Source organism: Tachysurus fulvidraco, chromosome 18, assembly GCF_022655615.1.
Source record: "Tachysurus fulvidraco isolate hzauxx_2018 chromosome 18, HZAU_PFXX_2.0, whole genome shotgun sequence".
Lineage (NCBI taxonomy): Eukaryota > Metazoa > Chordata > Actinopteri > Siluriformes > Bagridae > Tachysurus > Tachysurus fulvidraco.
The window spans coordinates 9,137,048-9,148,856 of NC_062535.1; the positions used below are offsets into that span (position 1 = coordinate 9,137,048).

At 37.3% G+C, this 11,809-nt stretch overlaps 1 protein-coding gene across 2 annotated transcripts; it reads right to left on the reverse strand.

The window, feature by feature from the left end:
• Positions 1–82: 82 nt before the first annotated feature.
• Positions 83–11,500, reverse strand: tsga10 (testis specific, 10). Of its 2 annotated transcripts, none has more exons than XM_027156347.2 (20): positions 11,345–11,500; positions 10,265–10,372; positions 9,285–9,350; positions 8,987–9,146; positions 8,595–8,737; positions 8,357–8,512; positions 7,979–8,158; positions 7,566–7,643; positions 6,844–6,995; positions 5,775–5,890; positions 5,278–5,432; positions 4,217–4,272; positions 3,690–3,858; positions 3,353–3,463; positions 3,110–3,220; positions 2,565–2,732; positions 2,166–2,326; positions 1,675–1,779; positions 735–923; positions 83–471 (listed from the first exon to the last, which is right to left on the reverse strand). In XM_027156347.2, the coding sequence occupies exons 1-20, from the start codon at positions 11,375–11,377 to the stop codon at positions 441–443; spliced, it is 2,448 nt and encodes an 815-aa protein (XP_027012148.2). In that variant the 5' UTR covers positions 11,378–11,500; the 3' UTR covers positions 83–440. The 2 variants fall into 2 exon arrangements, with proteins under 2 accessions (XP_027012148.2, XP_027012149.2); XM_027156348.2 differs by lacking the exon at positions 11,345–11,500 and adding an exon at positions 10,978–11,124.
• Positions 11,501–11,809: the final 309 nt, after the last annotated feature.

The following is an 11,809-nucleotide window of genomic DNA, read 5'->3' on the forward strand; positions in this document are numbered from 1 at the left end:
ATATATTGAATTTTTTTCCCTTTTTGTCTTGATTAAAGTATAAAAATAAAATATTCTCCAACATAATTTTCAAACCATTATCCAAAGTGTAGAATCTGGCTTTTATTGAGTACACAAATTTACACATATTTAAAAATATCTAGAAAATCAATCATAATTCATTTTAATCTTCTTTAGTACAAAATCTTTAATTCAAGACAAGATACAAAGGTGAATTCAAATATTGCATTTTACATAAGGCATAAAAATGCATACAAATGTAGCACCGAAACATTTTCACCATTCATATATGAATTACTGTTAGATATCCAGTGTTGTCACGCCAAGCGTGACTTAAATAAAGTAGATTCAAATATAAAATGCTTTATTTTAAAAAGCAGGCTCATAGTGGTGTCACAGTACAATTGTTGTGCTTCCAACGCTGTCCGGTCCACGTCTGCTTAGTCATAGGGTTTTCTGAAAGTTACGCTCCTGCAAAATATAAATAATAAGATACTTAATATATTGAATATTAACTTATTCACATATTTACAATAAATAGTTCAAGCTTAGTGCGATTATACAAATGTAAATCATAAAGCTTTTGGATTTCTAAACAGTAGACTGGATGCATTTATTAGAATTGCATCTGACTGTATAATTAAAATCAAGCTGTTCATTGTGTGAAGGTGAACAAAGCACATGCGTGTACAGTATTTCTGTTGACATTTAATGACATTGTGAGCCACACACACCTGTTAGGTGAGCGTCCCAGCGGCAGATGGTCAGACGTGGTGTGAGGCAAATGCCCAGGTGAATGGGATTTGTTAGGGCTGAGGGAGTGATGGACAGGGGAGAGAGAATTGCGCATGGTGGAGGACAAGAGTGGAGCGGAGAAGGTTGTTGAGAGTCCGAGTCTACGAACCTCCTTCACCGCGTGTTCCCTGAGAGGCAAAGTGAGAAAAGGAAAAACATACGCAAAGCCGAAGAGATTAGAGACGAGAGAGATAAAGATGTCCTTGAAATCTTCAGGTTAATTTAAAAGTGAATGAGTTAATTAACTGCATCTTAAATCTTAAACTGAACTTACTCTTACAGTTTAAGTAATTAGCATTGTGGCATTGCAGTGTTGTGTTCATCCTTTTTGTACTTACAATGCCATTGAGCTTTCAAATTTTTTGAATATTGGTCACCTTAACTTTTACTAAGCCACGGTGCTTTAACTTCAACTTGCACCAGAACACTGGTGAATTTTTCAGTGTGATCTGGTGAAGTTTTTTGTTAAAAGATATTCATTAAATGTTTATGGAATCTTGAGCTTTGTGATATTCAGTGACTTTCAGCCGTGTGAGTGTTTTCAGGTTCTTTGATAATATGACATGCCACGGATTTGCCTTCTTGAATTCAAGAGAGATGAATAGCTTTATCCATCTGTTAGAATTTAACTAATGAATTGATAAAAGGAACTTGTCTCAGGTATGTTCCACAACATAATATGCAAATATAAATAGCTAAAATGTATGACATATTGTTCATTCAAATCCTACAAATATGGAGTAATAAAAAGATAATCCACTTTAAGGTGATGCTGGGAGCTAGATTATTTTCCTCTAACAGCCGGCCCTGTCGTGTATAATTCCTTAAATCCCAGGTGCTGGACAAGGAATAAAAGTGGATTTAAGTAAGCACTGTTACCTTTCTTCTCGCTCCATGTTCAGCTGCCTCCGTGTGGACTCAATGTCAGATTCTAACAGTGTAAACCGTGTCCTTATCTGAGCCATTTCTCTGCTCTGAGTGCTCCTGAGACAACACAAAATAAGAGTACAACAAGACGCTATATAAATGTATTGAACATAATCCAGTTTATTTATTAATAGCTTCAAACATTTAAAAAAATATAATATGAATATAGATCCTTCAAGGGATGGTGGAGAGTAGAGAAATGTCCACTAACACCGCAGACCATTCTAAAAACTTTCTATTATGAATAATAAGCAACATGGTGAGTTTGTAGATGTGACAGTGCCAGGGAAAACTCCCTGAAAAAAGAAAGAATCTTTGGAAGGACCCAGACTAAAATTGCACCCACTCTCTTCTGGGTGTGGTTTATCTCCAAATGTGTGGTTTATGCTGGAGGAGGTGCATCAGTTCATCATTTTAGCATGTGTGTATGAGCTTGTACTTACGACTTGCTTTCAGCTACAGCAAGTTTGTCCCTGAGCAGCTGGATCTCAACAAGCCTCTCCTGAGAGCTGAGATGCAAGTGTAATTCTTTCTCTCGCTCGCTTGCTAGCTGCTTTCTCAGGAGCTCCAGCTCAGAGCGACAGGACTCCAGCTCCTGCTGGACCTGATGAACACACACACATTTACAGCATTTAGCAGACACCCTTATCTAGAGCAACTTACACTGCCCAGCAGTGGCAGCTTGGTGGCAAACACATGACCGTCTGATCAATAGTCGACACCTTAACCACTGGGCTACCACTTCCCCTTAACTATTGAGATTAAGAGAATGTGTAAAGTCAAGCTTTGATAGACTTGGGAAATTGAGCCCAGGTAAGTGTTCTGTCAGTGAATCTACACACTGCTTCTTTTCCAGAGTCCAGTTTGACACAGAGATCGCGGGTTTTCTCCAAGTCGTGGTGAGTGTTTAACTGCTTGCTCTGCATCTGCCACAGCTCTTCCTCATGTTTCTTAATTGTGGATGTCAGCTGTTTGAGCTCAGCACTGCAGCTCTGCTCAGCACTGATAGCCTGCCAGAGAGAGAATGAGAGTCCATCGTATTGCAGAAGTCTATCTCTATTTAATGCTCTGCTCACTCGCCAGCAAATGTGCAAACATGCTCATCACTAAGCCTCCATGGTCCCCTATACAATTCTGAAATAAGTTCCTCACAATTAATACCAAAGTAAATAACATAATATATAAAGAAGCACAAAAGTACACGTCATTGTGGAAAACCAACACAAGTAGTAGCACGGAAAAAATAAATCTGCCTTCATAGCTTGTTACAAAGCACTGAAGGCTTTTTTTGTTTTTAATTAGAGTATGTAGAGCATGACAGAGTATTATTTGTTACTCTAGAAACAATACAAACGGAAACAAATGTTTGAGTGTGTGTTTCTCCCACCTCTTGCAGACTTCTCTCCAGACTTTCTACTCTTTCTCTGAGTCTGCGTTTCTCTGAATCTGAGGTTCTCAGCTGCATCTGACATTCCTGCAGCGCTTTACACTCTCGCTCCTGCAAAGAACATCGCTAGTTTAAAAACAAATCAGTGTGATTTGCTCTAGCCTGCAATCCACAACAAGGACATTGGCTGAAGAAGGCTTTTTCTCAGAGTGATATTTTGGACATGAGCTAATGCAGCAATACCTTGGAGGACAGTTGGTCTTCAATATTGGAGATATCAGACACATAGTTTTGCACTTTCCTCTCCAAAACCTCAATCTCTTGAGAGGCCTTGTCTATTTTCATCTGCAAAGCCTTAGACAAAAAGGAACGCCACAGTAAATTCTTTATTCCGTTCAGGGCCATTGATGATCTGGAAAGATCTTAGAAACTCTGAGCGTATCAGGATTTATTTGAACTAAAATACAATACACACACTGTATTTTCTAGAAATTACATTAAAATTATTTCCTGTTATCGCTTAAGTTACAACAGCTGTAAGCTATCTCTACACATCAAGTTTCAAAACGGAATCCCTGACCTTTTTGTCTAGACACATTTGGTCCATATCCTCCCTGAGCTGCATGTTATCTCTCAGCGTAGCATCTTTGAGCTCCACTACAGCATCGAGCTCATCTTCTGAATCCAACAGCTTCCTCCTCATCCTGTCCAGCTCTCGATCCCTGCTGCTCACTGTTTCCTCCACAGCTCTGTAGTCATAAATCATACAATATATGAAGTCACTGTAATAGCACTTTTAGCAAATTATAGCATGTGACGTTGGCTGACAGACACAAATTCACAAGTATTATATTAAATCTGCAGTGAGATTAAGACAATCTTAGTCTGTATAGAGTACACAATGGGGATTCCTCTTTACAGGCAAATCTTCTTGTATTATTTATAAGATGTGTTTATGGAAGAAAGAAGTTTACATCTGAAAATCCAAACGCTTTGTGAACTAAATGGATGTGTTACAAATGAAATAACAAGCAGCTACAAAACATATTGTGGTATAAAGCTATAAAATAAAATGTTTATAGACTTATAGACTGTACAGTCACTCACTGTAGACTTGCTTCCAGATCTTCAATCTGTAGGCTCATATTATGAATGGAGTTTTCCTGAAAGCAGTGGAATATTAGTGAATATGCTTAATGCTACATTGACATTAACCAGAGATCGTTCGTTTTTAATAAGAACTGGTGACTTGATGAGTGACAGTAATTATTGTGAGCCTGTCCATCAAGACAAAGTGATTCAAAGTTTAATTTTAAGCTAATATGGATCGTGAACTTTATATACAAACGCCAAATCTCTATCCAAAAGGTTTCATTTTTGAGAAAAGATAACTGAATTGCACCACACACTGATAAACATTATTTCTATGGCAACCAGTAGTAGGAACACCTAGTGGTGACTTCATAGAACATGCTGATAGCAGCAATACAATCACTGTATGTTGAACACGGCAGCAAACCCTAACCTGGTAAATGTGTCTGTTGACCAGCGTGTGTATATTTTCTTTCTCATCTCTGTTAGTGAATGCGAGAGTGCTGTTGTTAGTCAAGTTTGTTTTTATGTTCTTGTTTATGAAATGGCCTACGATTAGACCGAGGAAATAACTCATGACTGTGTTGTATGAAGGGGCCAAATAAGACGCATAAGATTATTTATTGATAACTGGTGTTTTTCCAATACAAACATTTCCAATTATTAGACAAGAGAAACATGTTATACTATGAAGACTGTCATGTGGTGGAAAACCTAAAATTTACAACTTTATTACTGACTGTAACAAAAAAATACCCTGGACTCATTAGAAAAATAAACAAATTTTCCATGTCAATTACACACATTCTGAATCAGTCCACACAATGATCTGTTTCTATAGGAACCATAACATTAATATTACCCTTACAGTATATGTAGATCTGTCTAGTTATAGAAAATGAATCAAAACCTTCTGACCAATAAGGATAAGAATTCATCAGTGCTGAAGTGGTAAAAAAAAAAGGAATAACAATCTCATTTAATCCTCATAGTTATTTAGTTACTGAACTCCATAGGTGTGTGTTTACATGTTACTACAGTAGTATTTGTGCGTTCTTGCAGCGATGTATGGTTACCTTCTCATCCAGCTGTTTGTTATTGGAGCAGAGCAGGTTATTCTTTCTCTCCAGGTGTTCTTGTAAAGTATCCCTGTGCTGGGTCAGTTCAAAAACAGTGTTCTGCAGCACATTCAGCTCCTCTCTGAGAACAGTTAGCTCCTTTTGCAAAGATTCTACACAAAAATACAAGCGCTATGAGTAACACACACATTGTGTAATGAAAAAAAAAAATCAAATGACACCAGAATCAGAAGGCTTACAATTGATTCTAATCTGATATGCAGTAGCTATCTAATTATTATAGATAAACATGTAGGCAGAATTTCATGTGAAACGGATCAAGGAAGACAACTGTAATGGAAATCCCAAGATTATTTTTCTACAATCTTAAGCCTAATATTTTACAGGTTGTTATAATAAACATATTGGATATACCTATTATTTGGCGTTATTCTTAAAAACCTCCGGTGCATCAGAACATTGTGTAATTGCCAAATTTGTGTAATTGCCCTTACCGTTCTTTTCTTCCAGATGTTGATTCTTTTTCTGCACTCGCTGCAGATCTCCAATCCTGTTAATCAGACGCTTCTGAGTCTCACTCAGGCTGTTCTCTGTTTGAGTGTTAGAAAGCCTGCCAAAGTTACAGCAAGAAGAACGAGCTCAAAGAAATGAAATCAAATCATAAAAACTACATGGTAAATGATTCCTAGTTTGGGGCCATTCATATTCTGGATGTTATTTTTATTAATTGTTGCTAATGTATAGACTGATTATAGACAATATTATATAGACAACATTTAAATGACTGATATAATGTAAATGTAATATAATGTAATGTCAGCGATTACATCCTGCACATCGTTTATTTATTTATTTTTTGATAGTCAGATTAATTAACAGTCACAGATCTTTGTGAAAACACTGACTAAACCAAGCTGAATAAAGCTGTCATGTAGGCTGTTAGTAACAGTCACCACAAGATTGTACATATGTACATATCATCAGAAAATAAAGAAGCTAAAATCCAATGATACTTTTTATGATTTTAAAACCCACAGCTAATAGCTGAAATAATGTCCATAGATTTGCTGACTTTTGGTTCTGGGTCCATATTGGACATGTTGTCTCCCTTAGACGGCATTAACACACTTACTATAACTAGCAAACAAACTCACCATGCATTTTTATATTAGGTTAGCCAGCACTTTTATCCTAGTCACATAGAAGCAGCCAGCTTTGACTTGTCCAAGGGGCTACCGAATATATATGATAATGTTGTTTGTCAACACCAGTGGTAACCTTTTTAAACCTCAGTCAGGAACTATTAGAGACTATTGGGTTTTAGTTTCAAGATGCCATTGGTATATCTAATACAGAAAGATTTAAAAAGAAGTAATAAAATAATTGAACAGTGAAACATTTACATGATCACACTACAAGTCTGGTTGCCTTGGCTCACTCCTACTACTACTACTACTACTACTACTACTACTACTACGAAACATTTGGAGACTGGAAACTCCAAATCAACCAAACGCAACGAAACAAAGTAAAGAAATATTTGTACTACATGACATGGCTAACCTAAGCACGTTGCATTCATTTTTGAGGCAGCTGAGTTCCCCATCAGTAGTGGCTAGCTTTCCACTGAGCGTGTTCACCTGCTCCTCCAGACCCACCATGCCCTCCTTCATCTGTGCCTGTCTGCTCTTCAGCTCAGCTCGCTCCTGCTCCATCTGTGCATAATCATCATGCTTTTACATCAGAGGAACTAGCCAAGGAGCCATATTTTTACAATAAACCAAAGGGCACTTGTAAATATCAGCTCTTGCATGACTAGAGTTAGGAATCTTTTTGTTTGTTTGGCTTTTGTTTCACATTCAACCTTAGTCTTATCTTAGTGTTAAGACCTCCACAAACTCGATGGAGAGATGATAAGAGCGCTTCTGCAAACTTACAAGCTCGCATTTAATTCCACAATACTGTATTGGCTATCATGCATAATTGGTCCAGTACTGTAGGTGGCGCTGTTTTGTTATTTTCAGAATCAGAATCAGAATCAGAATCAGAATCCGCTTTATTCGCCAAGTGTGCACAGACACACAAGGAATTTGTTATGGTTTTTAAGGTGCTCTTGGTGCTCTTTACCTGTGAAGTATGTGCCGGTGTCCTCTAATCACTGCATTAATACTAGGTTTCTAACATGTTATTCTCAATTATTTACTGATTTCATTCAGTCATGATGTACAGTCATGATCTGAGCTCAGCTGAGTGTATAAAGATTTTAGTGTTTAAACACTTCTTACTGTCAGTAGAGTTTTCTTCAGGTCCTCCACCCTCTGCTCCAAGTGAGCTCTCTCACTAATCGCTGTCTCCTGAGAGATCTGAGATAACACACGGGAAGATAAACAGTATCATGTTCAGACACATTACATATACACAAACATGTAAAACACAAAGACTGGAAAGCAACCTGAACATAACACGTGTACAGCTTTCAATTTTCCGTTTAGACACGCTTCATATTCTCTCTTCGTCACACTCCAATTACTGGATTAAATTAGTGAATTGATATTTGCTGTAATTTCAATGGCCATCTTTCTATGCCCTTCACGTTTAGACGTTCTGTTTACTATTTTCTTTGCCGGCTATCACAAATCTTTTTCTCTCTAAAATCCATAAGGTCCATTCTTCAGCTGACTTCCACTAAACATCCCACCTTGAGTCTCTCTCTAAGGCTGTCTCTCTCTGTGCTCATGCGATGAAAGTTGGACATCGCCTCGTCTCTCTCTGCCTCCAGGCGTTTCAGCATACTCTGAGCTGTCACGCTGTATTTGGATCCCTGGGATGCCATTGATCTTAGCACCTCACGTCTGAGTTCTGTGATCTCGGACTGAGCCTGCACACAGGCGAAAGAGGGACTAATGTCATTCATTCATTCATTCATTCATGGTCACCTATACAAAATCCTTCATTCATACAGTCTATAGATGCGTATTAAGATGTTTCCACTTTTTGAAAAGGAGAATGAATTATAATGTATGTAATAAAACCTGCTAAAACTTGGTAGATGTGAGTTCAGTTCACTGTGCTCTACCTGTTGATAGCGCATTTTGATCTTGTCCCTCTCGGCTGTAAGAACCCGAATGTTGGCTTGGATCTCAGACAGATGGCGCTCGTACTTATCCAGTATACTCTGCATCTCGTCCCTTTCTCTCAGCACTCTCATCAGCTCTGAGTCATATGTTCCTCCCTTATAACAGACCCAGAAATCAAAGGTGTGGATTTTGCTGAATTCAATATAACCCTACAACTCAAGATCCACATTTAATTACCTTCACAGGCGGCTGCCGAATAGGACTGGAGGACCTCCGGGACTTCAGGGTGCTCTTCATTCTTTCAGTTTCCTCTAAACTGTGCAAAGAGCTGTTATGGCAAGAGTGACACGGTGCTGTGTTGTCTGTCACCTGTGCACTTTCTGAAATCGGTAAACAAGTGTATTATGTTTGTATACCACATCAAAACAGATGATATATCTGATTCCTATGATTTATATAATCAGGGTACAGAGTCAGATTAAATTAGGTCTGTTAAAACAACCTAAGTATAGAACAATATATAATTAAATAACACTGTCTCAAAAAAGTATATTATCACCGTCAACCATTAAAAAAAAAAAAAACAACAACAAACAAACATAAAAGCCGAAAGCAGCCAAGGGACGTACCTGTGAGAAACAGACGCTCGACCTGTGTGAGCAGATCACTCCGTTCACGCTGCAGCTGCTGGAGCAGGATCTGGAGATCCTGTTTCTTATTCACTTCGGAGCTTAACTGCTTCTGCTGATCATCCTCATCCAGCTGTGGAGATACGGTTTTTATGTCCCCCTTGAGTGTGAAAAAATAGACGATTATAATGAGCCCAGGTTCTGACTCAACCAAACTGTAATAAGTAAATTAATGAATTTAATGCAAAATGGAAATAGAAAAAAACAATTAATCATTAAATATTGAAAATGTGCTTACGGAGGGAGGGATGATGGCAGTCTGGTGTTGTGACGTGATCTTCTCGTCTGTATTCTCAGCAACAAGCTGTAAAGCGAGTAGGAGGAAGATTATCACAGCATGTTATCACAACATACATGTATCTGAATGCGATGTCTTCAATGTAGGAGTTTAAACTTGTAACATCGGTGTTTCATCTGTGCAGTTAAAATTCAAAGAAATTTATAAATCCAATGGAAATCCTGTATTTATATAATTATGTGATTAATTATTGAAAAAATAGAAATAAAAAAACAATTGAACAAGTCTGTGAGACAAGTTCATTCTTGTTTTTACCTATAGAGGCTACAAAGAGGCACAAAATCACAGCATCTCACGTTAAAGCAGAAACCAGAATGTGCAAAGTTCTCTGTCCTGGAGCTGCTTTTATGGTAGAAAACTAAATTAAGAAAGCACTGACATTTGAGACTCTTTTCATAAATGGTAAATAAACATCTACTTATACCAACCAACAATTTTCATTGTTTAAATGCAAATATTTACATTACAAGCTGCTTCATGTTATGTGCACTGTCCTCCATATTCCTGTGAGCTGTTCCAACAGAAATAAATTATTACAACGTGTGCGTTGAGAGAAACCACTGAGCTGGATTTGCTGCTAGAGATATTGTTATAAAAAGTTACACAACACTAGAGTGGTGGAACAAATTAGTGATATCTAAGGACCTAGTTAATTTACAGCATTTGGCAGATGCCCTTATCCAGAGTGACTTACATTATTATACAACTGAGGGTTTAAGGGCCTTGCTCAGGGGTCCAACAGTGGCAGATTTGGTGGACCTGGGATTGAACTCACAACCTTCCAATTGGTAGCCCAACACCTTAACCATTTGGCTACCACATGCCCAAGCTATTGCTTGTGTTTTTTGCTGCAGTGGACAGGATGAAAGGAAAAACTGTGCATATGGGCTGTGTGACTGTGTGACAAAACCATAGAGCACCTTCTCAGCCCTGCTATGCTGCTCCACTTGCGTTGTTCTGTATTCTCTCAGCTCCCCCTGCTGACGTTCCTCTGCTTTCAAACCCTGCTTTAGTCCTTCTTCTTCAGCCTGCAGTAAAACAAACAGCAGACAGCAGTAAGTTAAAGCAAAGGCTACAGGACAGCACCTTTGGCTGGATTAATGTCTATGTCAAAGGTATTTAAGTAGAAGTTAAAAGTCTTGATTGTCATGTGAACAGAAAGTCATGTGCACAGATATTTTAACCAGTAATTTCATTTAATTTTAAACAAACAAACAGACAAATAAATAAATAAATAAATAAATAAATAAAATAATAAAGAAAAAGTAATCAATTAATTAATGCTTTAAAGAAAGAATGAATGAAGGCATTAATGCACTGTTTGTTTGTGGTTTTGTTGCCGGACACATTTGAAGCATAAAGCATGCAAGGTTGCCATGGCAACATATAATACAATTGTTTAAAAAAACAAAAAAACAACGCTTGAATTAATTAAATGTTAATTTAATATATATGAAATATTAATTCATTGCCGAATATCAACATGTTGCTGTGATTTAAACATATGACATATGACATCAATCAGTGCCCGTATTCTCAGTTTCCTTTTGTTTCGCTTAAAATATCAGACATTTCAAAGCGATATTCTGCCTATTTCCGTCGTAAATATAAGTGGTGTTACTTTTGTACTTACGCGTTTTCGGATAAATCCTTGTCAGTCATATTTTAGAATAAAACGATAGAAAATGGCGTGTAAAAGCACAAGACCTATCAGAGTGATCGTTCTTGTCATATGTGCATTTCCGTTGTCATGACAATGAAACTTTCGCTCATGTCTCTGATTCGGTTTTTGAATGACACACAAATCCGAAACATTCATCAGAAATCAGGACAAAAAGCTACTTTGCAAAATCATCTTATCATCTTAGCACCCGCTGACATCACACTTCTTACTTTTGTTTTCTTTCCTAATTATTGTTAGTCTAAAAAGTTCACTTTTACTTAAAAATGCTTCAGTACAATATTTTTTTTTTGTTTAATTATCATAATAACCTCCCTACCTTTTCAGTGTTTTTGTTAGACAATTCAGCCATAGAAACCGAGCGAATTCTTTTTGACAATAATTCTTATTTGTTTTGTTTTGTTTTTACTCGAAAACTCCACTTAATGTCTCTGCAAGCTGCAGTTAAGTGGTGTGTCGAATCCGCGAGCGAGTCGGCTCCTAATCTAAAAAAAACGAGTCAAAGAGCCGACTCGCTCGCGCACAAATGAGCCGTTTACAATACACGATACAAATGCCGTTACACTTGCAGTGTAATTTAATTAAAAAACTGTTTTATAGTTTGTTATTTAACAAATTACTCTAACTAGCTTTTACACTAGTGGTCTTTAAGGTCTAGTTAGATATAAATGTAATTATTTTCCAGGCTTTAATCCAACATTGAAGGAAACAAGCTAATCAGAACTAGCATTAAACATTATAGCCACAAGCTAACATAATATTTGAGAGATTTAACTACACACTA